This window comes from Vidua macroura, chromosome 5 (assembly GCF_024509145.1).
Source record: "Vidua macroura isolate BioBank_ID:100142 chromosome 5, ASM2450914v1, whole genome shotgun sequence".
Taxonomy (NCBI): Eukaryota; Metazoa; Chordata; class Aves; order Passeriformes; family Viduidae; genus Vidua; species Vidua macroura.
The window spans coordinates 36,560,952-36,580,309 of record NC_071575.1 but is presented as its reverse complement, the minus strand read 5'-3'; the positions used below and the strand labels follow the sequence as shown (position 1 = coordinate 36,580,309).

Genomic DNA, 19,358 nt, shown 5'->3' with positions numbered 1-19,358 from the left:
GCAGGAGCAGCTGTAAGAGTAACTGCCAGCACATGATTCCAACCATGCGTAGTGCTAAAAGGGGCGACTGGAGGAGCCTTGTGTCCTGCACTTTCAATCCATTGCTAAGTATCCAAAAACAGCTGTCACAGATACAAACCAGTCAACTTCCGCAGGTACAGTGTAGTTACAACTAGAGTCTAACTTTTAAAAACTATGATTTGTCCAAGAAATCTTATAATGAACATGTAGCAGAGTGAAAATTTAATCGTTTGGGGTTCTTTTTTCTGGAATTGTAAAGCTAAAACCCAAGTAATACTGATTTTAATAACAGCAACAAGCATGCAGAGCCTCTAATCTAAAAATCAGCTTGGCATACATAATCCTTTCCATGAGAAAGGATTTCGTTCCTGCATTTTGTAACCCTCAACAGAATTCAGAGAAGGATGAGCTGTATTTTTGATGATCACAGCCTGAGAAAAAATACCATATGCCAGTAGTTCTTAATACAGTGGCACGTTTTACACTCCCATGGCTTCTAAGAAGTCTGTGAAATTCACAACTTTAGCTTTTTCACGTCCAAATTGTCTGCAACAGACATGCAATAAGAAATTAGGGCTTGTAAATCTAGGAGTGCTATTAACTTAATAAAATCCAGATTAAAAGTGAATTGCCAGCTAGACATTTCAAAGCCATTTATAAGCACCAAACTGTAAACTAATTGAGACGCCCATCAAAACCACCTAACCAAGATAAGCACACAAACATTCCAGTTACAGCATGAAGTAATAAGCAATTTCCCCCCAAGAGAAAAGCACTATGCCAACACTTCACATACAATTGAGAATTGACTGTTCCCAAATGTTGATAAGTATAATTAACCTTCTAACCCTGTCTTGGCCTTGATCATTAAACCTGAATTCACCGTGAAAAGCAATTAAATTGCTAAGCAGTCGGTCTACTTTGGGACTGGAGAATAGCATTCAATCAAAAAAAAAAAAGAAAAAAAAGCATCGCACAATTGTCTCCTTAGACACCTTCAAGGATCTGTCGGCTGTTTTAGTAAATTAAAAAAATAAATCACATTTTAACAAGAACTGAAAAATTCTTCAATTCTTCATGAAGATCCTGAAACATTTAAGGTTTATGAAGGCAAAATTTAAGTTTTAACAGAAAAAATAGCCACAGAGAAAAAAGATAAAGATGATCTAGGTGGGCTATGAAGTTTGATTTTGCCTTTTCATGCTATCTTTAACAACAGATATTAATTGTACAGTACAGTTCCCATTCAAAGAGCTTAGCTTCTCTCTCTCCCATTAATTCTGCCTTTTAGACTGACTACTGACAAGGAAATCTACCTATAATTTATGTCACCCAACCTGCTTTTTCTATGCCTGCCATTTTGAAATTAGCAGAACAACCAGACAGGCAGAAGGAACTAGAACTCTCGTTTTTCTTTCTATTTTCTTTCCTACATCATAGCTATCTCCTCTTACCAAAAAAAAAAAAAAAAAAAAAAAGCCTATTTGCTATGAAATTTAGATGTATGTGACTCTGTGATGATCACGTTTCTTCTCATAACTTTATTTCAACAGAAGTAAAAGCAGGTAAAGTGATTTCTGATTTTCTAGTGAATCTGAGCTGATGAGTACCATTTTATAGTTACTATTCAGATTTAACATCAAAATTTTGTTTCCAGTGATATATTCCAGTGTTATATTTTAGTATAACTTCATTCACTATTGGAGTTATATTTTTAAATATACACAATATATCTGCATAAGAGGCATCTTTTCCAGTATTTCAATAAGCTTAAATTAGCTCTTCATTTTGAAAACAGGTCCTTTATGAAGTGGCAGAAAGTCAGACATCTTCATGTCACATTTCATGCCTTATAACTTCCAAGAAGTTCTCTCGACGCTGTTCAGTTACCCTTGACAGTGCTGTAGATGGCAGTATTTCACAGAGCTCACCTCCCTGCCTTAACCTGCGGCTAAGGACTGCAATACAGGGAATACACTCTAAGGGTGCTTTAAGAATTTTCAGCTCAGGCATTTCCATAGCATACCACACACGGTAAGAAAGTATACAAACTGCTTTAATTTCAAGAGCAACCTTCTCAGATGACTAAAGAAATGTACCATAACACCAGTCAAACAAAAATGTTAAGTTACCGCAGGAGAGAGCATCCTTAAAACAGAGATCCACAAACTGCTCCCTTGTATGGGATTTCAGCACACTCAGACATTTTGTTTCAGATTACCAAAAGAAAAATCAAGTTTTCCATAGTAACCTGGTATTTCTGACTAGAAAGTGATTTTCTAGTCTAGGTGTACATCTGGATCACCTGGACTTTCACTTTACTTGAAACTGAGGCACTTTCAGAAAGTAATTGCCTGCACAGAAAATATCTCAATTTCATGCTAAAATATAGGTCTAGTCTGTCAGCAACACACTTTCCACGCAGAACCCTCCAAAAGCAGTCACTTTTTTCTGGAAGCTGACTGTTCACATCATGGCATGCACAGCACGAGCTTCACAGGAATGAACTACCACTCACTCCTGGAAAACATAAGTAACATGAATCCAAGTATATATACTGCTTTGACATCCAATTCCCTCTCTTCCTAAAACTTTAGCAGGAGCTGAAAAAAGCAAAGTATGCTATATCCCATTGCTACAACTCTTATGTCTTCTGCTACACATGCCAGAAGCAGACTGAAGGGCAAACTGTGCAAATCCCATACCACCATCATGGTTTCTACCCATTTCATTATGGGTAGAAAAATGACTACATCACTAGCAAGTCAGTAGCTTTAGGAACCACCTCAACAGGAATTTCAATGCTCCCCAGATAAAATCCATCTCCTAGCTGTCAGCCTCATTATGCATCTCAAGCAAAGTATATAATACTAGCTCCCAGGACACCGAGCATGCCAGCTTGTCTTTGTATTGCTCACAAATCAGAATCCATAGGAGTCTACCATTTCTATTCCTTATAAGGAAGGACAGCCTGCTGAAGATCAAAATTACTGTCTTTCCTACTCAGCAAAACATTTGCTGGGAACTAGAAGGTGCATGAGACATCAGAAACAGTGATGAAGGTGGAGCAGAAGCCAAGATACAATAATATGTCATCCTCATTAACTCAGGAAACAAAGTCCAAGGCTGTAATGGAGAGCAGACTGATACCAATGCATTCCACCAGAGTATCAGCAGTAGGGCTCCTACTAGCACTGGTTAGAGCAAATAAACTTATGCTGAAAACAACCTCCCTGGATTCAGTACTGGGAGGAGTAGAGTGTTACTGATTTTGCTTTATAGCTTATGCTTGCAGTAATTTGTTTGAGGAGGGAGGAGACACTGGCATAGGCACCTGAACTGCAGCTTCACTGTTACAATAGCATGATCTTTGCAAGGTAAGCAGCAAAGTCTGTCATGCATGGGATTCAAGTAGAGACATTTAAAATTTTACAATTGCAAACTATTCATGCATCATGCAAGCTTCCATCAGTGAAGAACACCTGTATTTTTCTCCAGAGAAAGTAAAGCAAAGCGGAAGAATACAGAAGAATGCTCCTAGGTTTCTGAATTGCTAAGACAGGCAGAACAGCAGCAAAGAAGAAAAAATAAATATGCTGCTATATGTTTAAGTGAATGAAGAAAGGTGTGTGAGGCTAAAGATAAAACTTTTATGGACATAGAATAAAGCTGGGATGGAGAAAAGATGTTGAGAAGAGTCAGACAATTATAACCAAAACAGTTAATTACACAGGGCCATCACCTAAAAGAGGACTATAACAAGACAAATATGGAGATAAATGTATTTTTTTAAAATCACAAAACAAATTTCAAGCAAACATGACCCAGTTGACACAGGATGTCAACTAAGGCTGCCAGAGCTCAAGTGGGCTTTTGTTCAGTACTGATGGCAACAGCAGCATTGTGTCACAAGAAGAGGACAGATACTAAGATCTCACATGAAACTTGTTCAGCAATTACTTTTCGTTCCTCCACAATTTCCCCTGTCTGGGCTGCCCTGCTGCAGAACACACTGTGCAGATTGCAGGTGGTCAGCTATAGCAAGTTACAAGTCATTAAAACACCATCTGCTCCCTGACAAAAAAAACAACAAATGAAAAAACACCAAAAATCCCCCACATCCCTTTCTTCCTTCCCTCCATCCAGAAGCTTACAGGCAGAGGTGCAAAATCAAACACCAATCTCTATGAAGGCACTAAACTATATTCAGAAAATTATTTTATGAGCCAAGAGCTTGCTTCCACAACACTTCCCCCAACATCTTAAAGCCAAATGAATCCCAACAGATGCTACTCATTTGGCAGGAAAGATAACCCAAGCTTCTTAAAATCTGCATTTGTAAGATAGAAATATCTGCTAAGCAAGCAGTTTATGTTTTAATCACTTACAAGAAACTAGCAGTCAAAAAACCCCAACCAAACCACACCATCAAAAAAAACACCAAATTGTTTAAATGAAATTGTTAGCTAACACTGGAAACTAATTCCTTTTTTTAAACACACAGAAATGTCTACAAAATGCCTACAATGAATCACAGTTCAAATTTATATGCAATAAAGCAGACATGTTTCAGCCATCACTTTTGAACACTATACATTGAAATCAACACCAGGTCTCTCTCACTCTAATTTCCCTTTCCTCTTCCTGGACTGCCAGCACAAATGCTTTTCTACATATTAAATTAACAGAAGGTCGACTGCCAGACAATATTCCACATACAGAAGTAAAAGGAAAAACAAATTAAAACTCATTGTCTTTAGTTCTTAAGAACAATACACAGTGAAGTTACACTTAACACTGTTTTCTTAAAATGCAACAAGCCTTAGCTTTCTGAAGTTTAAAATTAAACCCAAAAACCAAAAGAGAACTACTTGGAGCAGCCTGAGCCTCCTGCTGCTACACAGCAATACCAAGTGTCCATGTTGTTACAGAAAAATTACTGGTTTCTTCTTCCAAAAGCAGACTAAGCCATCTAATTTTTCTGCTGGATCTTCATCAGCCTGATGCATAATATACTGTTGCAAGTTCTGATGAAGAAGACAGGAAGATATAATTTTTAACTTCTCAGCATGAGAAATGTCACGCTTGTAAATATTTCAGATGCATAATGAATTCCTGTACCTGTAATAAGAGGAAGGAGTAGTCTGCTGTAAAATGCAGGCAAACCCAATTGGAAGAATGATGATGTCTGACTCCAGTTCAGAAGGCTGAATGATTTCTTTATTATAACTATGTTAAAATACATTAATATACTATATAAAGGAGGATACTAAAAACTACATGCTACTTTCCCTAACTACAATATCTAACTACTACCAACTCCTGACCCTGTTCTCCAGAGTCCAGACACAAGTGGATCCGATTGGCCACCAGACTCAAACAACTCTCACCAGAATCCAATCAAGCAATCATTGCAGGTAAACAATTCTCCAAGCACATTCCACATGAGAAAAACAGGGAGCAGAAATAGAACTTGTCTTCTCTTTCTTTCTCTCTGTGTACCTCTATGAAAAATCCTGAGAGAGAGAGAAATGTGCTTGCCACAGTAGTCCACAAATTATTATCCAGAATAATTAAGGAACAGAGTTCAGAAATAAATCCATGTAAGGAAACAAAGAATGAAAATGCAGGAAGACAGGCAAAGCTACATCTGCAATATATTTGTCAGAGATTCCTACTGGCATATATTTAATGTATATAGGAAGTAAGGATAAAAAATCTCTTCTCTTTTTGAATGAAAGACTACAGGTGATACTTTGAAGCATTCACAGAATACAGCAACTGAAACAGTACAGCTCAATGTTGACTTTTGCCTTATTCTGTTCATGCCTCAATTTCATCTATGCTGCTAATATGGCAATTAACAAGATGGAGGTTATTTCAGTATGTTTACATTAAGAGATAACACAAGTCCTGTTCACAAGTAGGTTATATTTACAAAAACAATCTATCAATCACAGGATAAAGTGACTTAAGCAAAAAACCCCAGTTTTCATTATTTCATAAAGAAGGATGAAATACAATTAAATAATTGATAAAATAAACAGCTAAAATGTGTACTGAAGTTCTTTTCTGGTCAATTAGTAACACAAAATAAATATTTGTACTCAATAAATGGTATAACATGCAATCATCGATTTGTTACACTTGAAAAATCACCACCACCTACCAGATATTTAATGTTCTTTTTGACATAAATCAAGCTCTGTTTAGGAAGAAGGTAGAAATCAACAATAAGATATACAAGGAAACTTTTTAAGTGTACTGAAGACAGATATTTATATATAAATCTATACATATGGCTGTTTATAAGCCAAAAACAGGGGGAAAGTCCAAAAGCTTGTTTTAATTCAACAAGGTCTCTGAACACCAAAGTAGCACAACTTGTAACATGATCTGACAGTGACCAGAGCAGAGATCTCCTACAAATTTAAAAAGAAAGCAAAGCAAAACCACCAAAAACCACGACCTCTCAGACCACAGGCTTCATTTCCTTACACTAGTTCTTAGTTTACTTAAGAAGAAAGTATGTTTCCCTGCTCCAAGCTGACAGACAAGCAGAGCAGATGACACTGAAAAACATGGATTATGACGCTCCAAAGAAAAATATCCTTGTTAGTGCATAGAGATGAATAGTGAGCAGTGTTTGAAGCACTGACAGTAAGTGGGTATAGTTAATATTTAATTAAAGTAACTGACATGGTACAGAGCCATCTGTATACTCAGGTTTATTTTTTGGTAGTTTCTCCTTCACTTTATAGGGCAGCTCATTGCTCACTGCATTCTACCTTGATTAGAACCTATAAGCTTTCTGCTCAGTGCTCCTTTACCTTAGCAGACTTTTTTTTAAATCAAAGGAGAAATGTTCTTATGAAGGAAGAATATTTATTCTTGTTGATGATTTCAGAATTGTATCTTAAAGATTCTGCTTATGCTCAGTAATTTTGTGCACTATTTAAATAGATGGAATTGTCATTTCTGTAGGGGAAATGCTTTCTGCTTGCCAGTATCATGGGCCTCAAATCCATGCTTTCCTCTGATGACTTTCTTTCCCAGGCACTTTAATGTAGCTGTTTGCATTAAAGTTTATCCTGACCATTTTCAAGGCAGCACAGGTTTGTAACAGTTAACTACAATCCTGTTTGCAAGCTAGAATCAAGGTACTGTTTTTTAAAACAGCAAGCAGTAAATCTTTATAGGTAGCTTAGTGTGGGGTCCTTAATTCTGTGTACAAAACAAGATCCAAATGTCAGCTTATTGGCTTCCCTGCACAATCAAAGAGTACATTTTAATTACTGATGAGAAATTACAGAATTGTGATTTCAGAAGATGAAATATGTAACATAAATCTTCCAGCCTCCAAGAGATCATAACAGACAGCCCAGCCAGACCCTTAGTGTTAGAATTGTAACTTTTCATGTATTATGCAGATTCAATTTAGATTTTTTTAAGCACTAATTGAAGTAGAGGTACCTTCAAAGTCTGCAATTTCCATCATACAGATAAGCGAACTTGTTTTACTTACCTATACCAACAACGTTTTTTTTTTTCTCTAAAGGAGTCTGCAAATAAAATGAAGGACTGCAGGTCACAGCTACCCTGACTGTTGGGCTAGGCTGAAGACCTAGCTGGGAGCCCTGCACTAAGAATTGTCAGCTCACAGTTTACACGAGGTTATCTCTTTCTAATATATTGCTAGGACACTCTTACCTATGCAAATATATACATGCACACGTGCAAATTATATTCTACAGGTTCAGCAAGTCATTGCAGCAAAGCAAGATTCTACATAGGCCCTGTATCACACCCAGACAGCACACACCACTGTCTATGTAACACGGGCAAGCATATCACTTAAGAAAAAAATAAACCCTCCTGCAGCTAGTAGTCCTCCACAGTGTCTGATATATCTGGAGAGAATATAAGGGTATTGTCATGCCCTCTTCTAAAACTATGATCTCCTGAAAAACAGCTAAAGCCACAGTTAGTCAGACTGTGCCTAGAGCTACAAGAAATCAGACAGAAAATTCCCTTCAGCACTTTAATGGTGATTTTTGTAGGAGATCAAGGCAGAAGACAGATGGTAAGTACCCAGTGAAATTGGAACAGATAATGGAGCTGGAACTGCAGATGAGTAGACAGGCTATATCTCACATGAAAAAGCAGCAATCCCAGATGTCTTTTCCTCAATAAAGCTAACTGAAGAAGGCCCTCACCATCCTACTTAGACAAAAATGGAAGAGAAGTAAAAAGGCCACCTCAACATTGGCAGTGCAGCTGCTATTAGGTTAGGAAAGTGTTGCAAGTGATCTTCACTCACAAAAGATACATTAGCACTGTGCACATAACATCCACTTTAAGTATATTAGACATCAGCTACCAAAGCATGGTCAGATGTTCAGTCACACTAAATTAATCCTATCTGCTACTTCAGGTAACAATTTCATGGTATTCCTCAATCCTCCTCCTTTCCCTCTACTGCATATTATCATAACTTCAGTGACTTTGCCTGAATTGGAAAAGTATCAGGGACAAAAATCAGAAGCCAGTACAGCATTGTAAGGTTCCCCCATAAGAAATTATAAGAGGAGAGCAGCAGATTTCTTATTCAGAGAATCAATCATGATCAGCCACCTAAAGAGCTGGAAAATATGCAAGTCTAAAATCTAATATTGATATGGAAATTTCTCTTTGTAGACCTTGTCCTTTGGCTGTCCAATATGAGACCTAAATGACTTCTGTTGCAGAGACCTCTCTTTTTGTCTCCCAAAGTAGAAAGAGGGCATCAAAAATATGGAGCACTAAGAGAAGAGAGCATGTTTGCATTATCTTCTGTTGCAGCATAATCAGTTACTCAACTGTACAGTCATGCTAGCAATATTTAACACGTTTTGCAAAATTACATTGTCTGGCATACCATACCCAGAATAAATGTGTGGTGGCTGTATACTACACATAACAAATCCACTGAGATGAGTCAAAACCAAATTTTCCCTCCATTTGGCCCAGGTTTACAGTGCAGACTATTAACCATGTTTAGCTGGTGTACAACATCTCCCTGTGCCAATATTGTTCAGAAGGAGAACAAGCTATTAGAAACAATGAATTGACACTGAGCTGATACCAATTTGTGGCCCAAGTCTACAGAACTTTTCCTTTGCAGTTTTTCCTCCCAATCACACTAGCTGTTATTTGACATCTTCAACAAATATTTTTTAAGATTTTTTGTATTTAACTCTGTATCTAGACAAATCTTGTTTCCTCTAGGCTTAGATTCAACACATTCATAATTACTCAAACACTCCTTCCTAAAAGGAGCGATAGCTCCTTAGAATGGTCCTTAGTGGCAATATAAGTGCCACTTCCAAGTCTCGTCATTTTCATCTTGTTAATGTTTCAACTCAGATCCACTCCTCTATTTCTAGAACTGGTATACTAGAACACATTTAACACTTCCCTTAGGTACCAACCTGATATCTTTGGCTACTTTATTCCATATTTATGCATGGACTATGTATTAATAAAATCATAATGTTTCAAGTACTTAAAATATATATTCTTTTTTTAAAGTTACTCTGTCTTCTTTATAAAAAAATCCAGTAATCTTGAGTCCAATAGACCCTCAAAAAGTACAGTACAGCAGCTTCCAAGATGTGGAAAAATGACAGCACTAGCATTAGTCATATTAGAGTATTCAACTTCTACCAAAAAAAATTAAATTATACATCCACCTATTTGAGGAAAAAGAGCACTTGGTTGACTTCACAAGTACTCTTCACCTGAAAATGACCAAGGCCTGAAACAAAGCAGTTCTGGGGGTTCGCAGCATCTCCACCCAGCACCACTTCTACAACTTACATCTAATTTAGCTCCCAGTTGTAACTCTACGGAGCCAGTGTTCAGTACAGCACACAAATGCAGTTTCATGTTCAGCAGTCATGGTGTAGGTGGCAAGGAGTCGCATGACTGACATGTTATAGACATGAAGAACAAAGATTATCTGTGCCTGTCTACAAAGCAGGCGATGCACCAATAGTAAACTGCCTACGAACAAATAAATGCCTCCTTCAAGAAGATGAGCTGCCTCATTTCCATATGAAGTGGAAAATTCCATATTGAACCCCCCTACATGTGAGGGTAGGGATGAGGGAGAAGAAAAAGCTAAGTGGTTTACTCTTAAAAGTCAGGACCAAGTAACATAGATTGTTATATGCATTGCTATAGTATCTCTGTTTAGACCAAAACATTTTCCTTGCATTATGTAATTAATTGCACTACTCTAAATGGAGATCTAAGCTGGCTCAGTTCCGTTCAGAGACACAAACTTGTTCTTGTGATTGCCTTCCACTGGAAAAACTACTGAAAGAAATATCACAAGAGCTCTGATTACATCTAAAGCCTTCTAACAGAGCTCTTATGAGACAAAGGTAAAGTCATGCAAGGAAAGAGACTGGTGACCTTCTACAGCCATGTTAAATATTTGTTTTCGTATTTGTTATGTATTTAGTTTCAAACTGAAACTCTAGCATGTTTCAGTCCTTCTTTTAGACTAGTTCTCCACTGAGGAACAATAGGAAACCTACTCTCCTGGTACAGTATGGTGCTGCTGTATGTGAGTCCCAGAGTTGACAAACAACGAACTGCAGTTTATGCAGACCCACTGCTTTAATGCCTAAACAATATTCTATCTCTTCCATGCTAAAGAACAATATTTGACTAACGCAGCACGAAGGTTCACAAGTTGTGCCACAACCTCCACTGCAAATAAACTGCCTCCTCTTCTGGCAGCACCAGCATCCCACCACACAAAGAACAAACTTCCTACCCTGCTCCTCTCCACCACTCGTCCCCACACACATTGCAGATCTCTTGGGCAGCCACTTCTGAGATGAGACTGGAAGGAATAGCTTGCACAGGGAGTGGCAAACTTCGGATTTTATTCTGAAAGCTTCATGTGGCTGTTAACAGTATTCTTCCCTAACTCAAGTCATACACTCTGCACTATTTTCATGTCCTGCAGAAACAAACCATGGTACAGCCTGCTTTAAAGAAAAAACAGTGACTCATAAGCAGCTATTTACATCAGAACTAAATATCCAAGAATAAATATGCTACTTAGTACTGAAAAGAGTTTATATCTGTCACCATGTATCCCCATAACAAGTGATCTTTTCTACTACACTACAACCAGACCAGGGAAAACTACTGTTTCAAGTTTCTCAATTCAGTGACGTTTAAGTATCTATTCACATATTTACAGCATTAACACAATAATTTTTAAAACCTGCAAAGATTCCAAGACCATAAAATATGAATATATTAACTAAAAAATTAGGTCAATGCAATATTGAAGAAAATACCACCCATCTTTTACCTAAAAAAAATATTCACTTTGCCCATAAAGGATGCTTTTTACTACATGTCTTATAAGTAATTAGAAAAAAATCCACGTGAAATTTCAAGCAAATGAACTTGCTGTGTACCTGGCCAAGTGTTTCATGAATCTTAATACATCACATTTCACCTTCAGAATAAAGGCAGGAATCTTTTATAATTCACAAACTTGACACCAACTAAATCTATAACTTACTTTCATAAATCTTCTATCAACAATATGGCTGTCTTTTTAAGTATCACCATCCAGTTGTGAGTAATAAATTGTCTTAATTCTACAAATCATCTGTAACAAATAAAACATCTAAAGAATATTTTTGAGGAAAAATATGCCAATCACTGAGACGTGGCCCTCTTAGGTAGTTAGAAAAAGACCTACTGTACATGAGACAAAGCCAGGTTTGGAATCATGCTTCTGCTACTTGAAGAGTCACGTAAACCACTCATGGGTATTATTAATTACTCTGAGGTGGAATGAGAGGTGAAAAATACCCTTTAATTTATTAAGCATTGGGAATGCTTAGGAATAGACAAATAATACCCAAGCCACAGTCAAGGACCCAACTCTGTTTATTAGACCACCTGCTTAAAGACTATCAGCTTTAAGCATGTGAATTCTAAAAATCCCCACTTACTTTCTCTCGTGTAATTCCTTAATTAGCTAACACTGTCAACCAAAAAAGTCTCCCTAAAATACACGTTTCCCTAAGTTAAGCAAGAACACTCAATAAAATATTTTTTTTTCACATGTTTAAATGACCAGTATTATACCTGCACTTCCAAGTCCAAGCCTATTCAAAAGAAACTCACCCGTTTTTTGAAAAGACCTTCAAAATACTATGGCTTCCGTTTGCAGGCAAGAAAAAGATAACTCTGGAAGGAAACATGCTGGTTTTCCTTATCTCAACTGAATAGTCATATTAACAGCTTCTGCAGTACTGCAACACAAGCACTGGTTGACAGGATTAAAGCACTGGCAAACAGCTACAGATAGCATATGAACTAGCTCAAGCTTAGATGCAATGAGAACTCTTTCAAATGGATGAATGAATGGTTAAATGAAAAAAAAAGAGAAAAAGTAAGATCAGATACACGCATTCCCATATGGTGTCAAAGTCACTGTAACCTTAAGAATTTCTTGAGAGACAGACAGATGTAGCATTTTTAGTGGATGAATAATAAGCGCTGTACCCTGTGCTGAGGGAGCAAGCTGAGATAAAACCTCACATCCACAATTAAGAGTGTGAAGAAAATGAGGTTTATTTATTCCTCTCCTAACACCAGAAGTCCAAGCTGCTTCCTCAAAGTGAAAATCTTACTTCCCAAATGCCTCCTACCATCTGTCCGTTTTAGCTGTTCTCAAGAAGCTTCTTATGCTACTATACATGTCACATCTGCAACAGATTTCCTCCTTGTAGAGTACAGATGGGATTAAACACTGTTTTATAACAAATACAGCAAAATACTGCTCCAGATTTCAACTGTCCAGTTGATTGTTGATTTCAACAATGCAGAACCAGTTACTCTGAAGAAAACACTTTTAACATATCTGCTACTAATCAGTGGCCTATTATGAGTACTGTTTCCTAAACTTCACTTACTGCATTTATAGAGTTCAACACTCTCTATAGGCCTTCCTTTTAAAAGCCAATGCCAGCCCTCACAACATCATGGTCTGAAATTACCAAAATGAGACAAATCACCAGAAAAGCATGCAATTTGCTGTTCCCACAAGCTGGACAAGCATATGTTTTAAGACAAAGCTAAACAGAGCTGCTTCTACTGCATCTAAATTGATGGGAGTTTCTTAGGCAGAGAAACTATCTCCTTCATCATAAGCTAATTTATAAAAACATACCCAAAGCAATGCAGATTCTTTAAGTCCAGGATCCAAGTTAGTCCACAAGGCAGCAACAATAGATCTCCTCTACTAGTTATCAATACCATTAAGTACTTTTTCTTCTTAAGTTCAATACGATGAACTCCTTTTTTCTAGTTTTTGGTTACTAGACCTTCTAGCACCTAGAAAACTTGTGCAAGTCACACTTGTCTCAATATTTGTTCACACATTCTCAAGAGAAGCAAGAGCCTTACAAAGCCCTTCACATTGCTCCAGCTTTAAACTCAGAGCATGATTCTCCACTTTGTATTAGTGGGAGAGGTGTAGGCAGCAGATAAAAGGAAGGGAACTATTTACCAGCTGAAGCTAAACACAGACGATATCAACTTTACCTGAAAGACAAGGGAACAGCAAAGGAATCACTCAAGCAAAATTCAGCAACAGTCCTCTACATTGAATCAAAGGTGTTGGGAAAAACATTTTTTGGTCACTGTTGGGCTTTTTTGTTGGGCTGGGTTTTTTAAACAAAACAAATGACCAACACTGTACCCGTCATTTTTTCTGTCTTAAACAAGATTTACTTCTGAACTATATTACCATCAACCACCTGTTTTAATAGAAGATGATTGTAACTGCTGTCTAACAAACCAGAAAATATTAACTAATTCAACATCATTATTATCCCAACATAATACTGAGGAGGGGGAAAAAGAAAACTAAACAGTAAATGCAGTTCACTCAGGAAATCATCTAAAGAACATCAGTTAACACTTCGAAGCAGTATTTTTAACTTCCACACCAATTCACCAAAACAGCCTAGGCAACGAACTACACTGCTTCACCCTTCCTGTGAAAACAGTGACTATAGAAACACCTCCCTCAAAAAGCTTTCTGCTACTGCTCCTCTGCTTCCCAACCATACATCTGCCATAGAAGTAAGATCTTCATTAACAACACAGTCTATTATAAAACACAATTTACCTAAGATGTTCACTTTACAGTTCAGAGAATAGGATCAGCAATGTCTGTGTTTATACTACTTTAATTACATTGCATAGACTGGAGAAAAACCCACACTTGTTGGGAGTAAGACTATGCTGTTTTCTACAGCTATCACTATTTCTTCACTGAAGGTCTTTTTTTTTTGTTTCCCTCACAATTCTCTGTTTTGTTGAATAAAAATTGTTCTTCTGTGTTTAATCATAAATTTGAGTAATGTAGAATTTGATGCATGTTCATGAAAAAGAAACTAACAACTAAAACAAACCACACTGCTCAGCCCATTAAGAAGTTTTAAATATATGACATTATGTAAATTCTCCAACAAATTTATTTTCTGTTCTGAAGCAGGAGACTAAGAGATAAGTTATCTGACAGACAGCCTAAAGCAAGAGGAATTACAGAGCACAGGAAGGGAGAAGGGAGAAAAGGCCCTTAGAAAACTCTTTTGCATGCTTCAGGAAATGGAATTAGTGGGAAATGCAGTGGGGAAGCAGGTGGTAAAGCAGTAATCAGTGAAGAGATGAAAGCCTAATAACTGACTCAATACAGTTCATTAAAACTTGGCTGAGTGTTCTATGCAAAGATTTACTGGACAGAGAGGAGGCTGGAACACAACTTCACAGAATACAAAGTATGCATACTTTCTTTACTAGGTAGTTGCATAACCATTTATTTGAAAGTGTAACAGCAGACCAGAGGAAAGAAAATGGGTACGTGCTGAATAGCCTCAGATCCTTCTCAATCACTTCAACAGAATTTAAGAAAAGGCAATCTAAAAATGAGCCATCTTCAATAAATTTCCCTTCTCCCAAAATTTTTTTCCTTTCATTTCTGCATCTTATTTCTCTTTGGAGCAAAACCTGAGATAATGCAGCAAGTATTGTTAAAAGAACAGGACCACTGAAGTCTGACTTTCTGTCCCAGTTCAGTTCCCCATAAAAAGTGTACGAGTCCAGCACTGTTTCCTGCAACATCAGAAAATTCCTTCTTCTATTGTAAAAGTTAACAAACATCAACAATCATTTATAGAACAGAGTTTGAGGTACTCTGGGGGTTTACACATGCAGCAGAGATATGAGCTGGATAGACCTTTATTAAAAAGTAATTTTTAAACTAATTTGACGAAGTAGCGTGTTTAAAAGGAGTTCTTTCCCTGACGCATGATTAAAGTAGAAAAAGGATTATGTATTGCTAGGCCTAAGCTACATCAACCTCAAAATATTAGGTTTACTAACAACATGATTTTTAGAGTCTTTTCCAAACTAAATGATTCTAAGATCTTCACAACTCTACAATAAAAAAAAAATTAAAATAAAGAGGAGCCAAAGGATCCGCAAGCGACCACAATCACACATCTCTTTTTTCTTCAACTAGTTTCAATTCTGAAGTAGACACATCAAATCAGCATCTGGAAAGGAGGGCTCTAGGGCCAGGTTTTGGAAAGTTGTATAATCACAAAGCAAATTACTTCAAAGCTCAGGAGTTTTGACTAAAAACTAGTACTAACCTAAAACAATAAATGATCTCAGAAGTTTGCAGGGAATTCAAAAACAAAACAGCACACAGAACATTTCACCAGTCCATTCTACAGTTACTTGATAGCCAACAAAGCTATGTTCTTCTCATGTTTTCCACGTCATTGAAAACCAGAACTGCATCAACTCTAAACTCTCACTCAACAGACCTGACAAAGACAAGTGGGAAGCACTGCTCTTTACACAGTTCTGTTACTGCCCGTTATGCTCACTGTAGACTAACAACTCGGTAGTAACTCCTGTCTTTTCCAAACTTCAAAACTGAGGTTGATAATTAACAAGCATTAGCAGGGTCCCAACTGCATTAACACTTAACAGATCAAACAGATTTGTATTTCCTATGATTAAGTTGAAATTATTGAAGTTATGAAAGCTGCCAGATGAAAATCAACTCTTTTTAAAAGGTATCCTGATCTTTCAATCCCAAGAACTCTGTTCTCGACAGTGGCAAGACAAAACACGTTAGAAGCATCTTCAGTGACACACTGAATTGATGGCTTGCCTCCTCTCAGGAGAAGAATTCTACAGCGCACTGCTACAACGCACAATTTGTGAACACCACTATTTCAAGCAACCGCGTGAACCTCATCTGAACGATCTCCTCGTTCTTTGAGCAAAACGCCCTTGGAGCCCAGGCTCTTTAGGAAGCGAGCCATTTGCAAGGCCTGCTAATAGAGATGCAGAAGCGCGGCTGGCAGCGCCACGGGACTGCGGACAGTAACTAGGTTTCGCTCCCCAGGGCATGGCTACAACGCAGGCTTATTTTCCCAGTGCGAGGTGAAGGGGGTTACCGGCAGTCACGGGAGCTACATTTTAACTGCATTTAATGCGACCGGTTTCAACGGCGGCTTGCGGACGGGCGAGCCCGAGGTGCGCGCACGACATTGGCAACAGCCGGCCCGTGGCTGCGGGGCCGTGCTGGCGGCCCGACACCGCACCAAGCAGCCGCTCAGCCGCGCCCGCGGGTCCTAGCCCGGCCGGCGCCCAGCAACACTCACCGGGCCCGGCGCTACCGGAGACCCCCGGGGGCTCCCAGCAACTCCCTCCCGCCCGGCAGCCGGGGGGAGGCGGCACGCACGGCTGCATGACCCCGGCGGAGACCCGAGCGGCACCGCGGCACACGCCTCCCGTCCGCAGCCGCGGTCGATGCGGCGCTGCCCCGGAGCAGCCGCCGCTGCCCTCACCTCTGCCCGCAGGAGGTCCGGCGGGAAGCGCGGAGGGGCGCCCGACCGGTGCAGGGGAGGGGGCGGCGGCCGGGACCCCTCCCCTGCCGTCCCCTGCAGGCACGGACCGCGCTCCCGCTGCTGCGTTCCCTCTGCTGCCGCCGCGGCCCCGCCCGGTCGCCGCCTGATCCGCTCATCCGCCGCGGCGGGAGGCGCGCGCGCAGGCGCGGGCGGCGGCCCCGCCCCGCGGAGCTGCGCGTGGGCGGACGGGCGGGCGGTGCGGGAGGCGCAGGGGCGTCGGGGATGGGGCTGGGGAGCTGCCGAAAGCAATCCCATCTCTGCCGAGCGGCGCTGGCCCTGCCGCTGGGAGCCGCGAGCCGCGCAGTATGCGGGAAAAGCACGGGCTCGGGTGGCACGCCGGCGCTGTAACATCACCCAGCCTGGTGCTACAGGATAACTTAGGCAGCGGAAAAGTAGTAACAGTGGAAATAAAATGCGGTCTGAAGCATGCCCAAAAAACTGCAAGACGTGGTCTCACATTAGCATCACAACAGGAACCCCGCATTGCTTTTCTTTTCCTTTTTTTTTTTTTTTTTTTTTTTTTGACACCTCAAAATGTGACTTCTCAGAATCACAGAATCAATTAGGTTGGAAAATACCTCTGAGATCATCGAATCCAACCTATGACCCAACACCACCGTGTCAATTAGACCATGGCACTGAGTGCCACATCTAGTCTTTTCCCAAAACACCTCCACGGGCGGACGGTGGCTCCACCACCTCCCTGGCCAGCCCACTCCCATGTCTAATCACCCTTTCTATGAAGAAATCCTTCCTAATGTCCAACTTAAACCTTTCCTGCTGCAGCTTAAGGCTTTTTGTCTTGTTGCTGGCTGCCTTCAGGGAGGGAGGAGCGACTGACCCTCACCCAGTTACATACTCCTTTCAGGGAGTTGGAGACAGCAGTAATATTACCCCTGAACCTCCTCTTCTAGCACTTTTAAACACGTCCTCGGTAATAAGAACCACCATGAGCAACTTACATATATTACTGTATTTTAAGTAACATCAGCACGTACCTCACGTTGTTAGCGCCTGCCAGTTGACAGTGCTGAAAACAGTTGCTAAATGCAGAGCATCTTCACTTACTTCAAGGGAAAGTACTGTCAATGCTTTCAGAAGACATCTCGCACCTTCAGCACTGACTCTCAATGAGTGACGCAGAAAAGTTGACACAGGATTAATGTTTCCAACTCCAGAAATAAGTCTTTTGCTCCATCCAATTTTCATAAAATCATCGGCTGTATCTCAATTATGCAGCAGTGTGACTAGGAGTCCATTATCTTGGGCTAATGTTCCACTCATAATCTTTTCATTCTGTTCCTTGGAATCAGAGTTAATTAAAAGGCTGACTATTCTTTCCTCAGTACTTTTCAATGCTTCTGTAAAAAGATGTATATATATTCCTGGCTGTGGAAGATTACTTTGTCTTCTCAGCAATGAGGTATAAAATATTGAATTATACAGAGAACATATCTAATGATGAAAACAAAATTGAAGTTTCTTTGTACAAAGTTTTTTATAATTAAACAATACTTCTTCCTAAAGGAGGGCTCTGGAATGAAATAGTTCACTCTGACAAGAGCCACTCACCCAGTCTTTCTTACTGTGGAGCTTTAATTCACAAGGGTGGTTGCAGTCTACAGAACAGACCAAGTCTAGCTTTGGGTGGCAGTCCTGCGCATGTGTGCAATTCATGACTCATCTATGTATTGCCTTGTGACAGAGCAATGCTTTAAAAGCTATTTTCAAGGACACCATATTTCATACTTTAGCACTTCAAGAGCTCCACAAAAAACATGGAGTTCTTCAAGTCAGGCTAAACACCCATGGAAGGGTCACAGTTTCAGATATACAAAGTATGTGTTATCAGACTGTTGTGTGCAGCTGAGTGAGTATGCCAGGTGAATCTACACTATGCTTTTTGCTTCTTCTGGAGGGCACTGGTAAACCCTTGTTACTTATTCCTCAGAGTGCTTTCCTAGCTTTATAGAGTTCTTGTATTCTTGTCTGAGACAAAAGCGGGAGGCTGGCAGTGCACCAGAGTAGCAAGAGTTTATGGAGAACTCAGGCCTCTCCTCACAGGGCTTACACTGAATCATAGGCATGCTGATGCTTTCATGGGTTCCACAATGCTGAATTATGCCTCAGATATTTTTCATTAAAAGATCTCTTACAGGGAAAATGGGGGTGAAATGCCCTTCAAGTATCACAGCTTCAGATCTGAGGGCACAGAGAACTGATGAGTAGCGGGAGTTTTTGTCAGGTGGAAAAAATACTTAACTACCACCACAAATACAGAGAATTATAGATTGTTTGGGTTGAAAGGGATCTTTAAATGTC

At 39.5% G+C, this 19,358-nt stretch overlaps 2 protein-coding genes and 1 long non-coding RNA gene across 3 annotated transcripts in view; 1 reads left to right on the top strand and 2 right to left on the bottom strand.

Moving 5' to 3' along the window:
* Nucleotides 1-17,065, bottom strand: part of OSBPL8 (oxysterol binding protein like 8) — an 83,267-nt gene extending 66,202 nt beyond the window's left edge. The window contains exon 1 of the mRNA XM_053977521.1: nt 16,977-17,065. The gene's annotated coding sequence lies outside the window, so the exon portion shown is untranslated. The remainder of the gene's footprint in view (nt 1-16,976) is intronic.
* LOC128807276 (uncharacterized) lies at nt 1,492-7,830 on the top strand. The gene is made up of 6 exons (XR_008437097.1): nt 1,492-1,586; nt 1,820-2,055; nt 3,304-3,398; nt 5,361-5,438; nt 7,078-7,136; nt 7,580-7,830. It is a non-coding gene; the product is annotated as an uncharacterized LOC128807276 (long non-coding RNA).
* Nucleotides 16,606-17,148, bottom strand: LOC128807745 (collagen alpha-1(I) chain-like; the record flags this gene model as incomplete). The annotated part of the gene is made up of 1 exon (XM_053978313.1): nt 16,606-17,148. A coding segment is annotated over one exon (543 nt), but the record flags the coding sequence as incomplete, so codon positions are not given.
* Nucleotides 17,149-19,358: the final 2,210 nt, after the last annotated feature.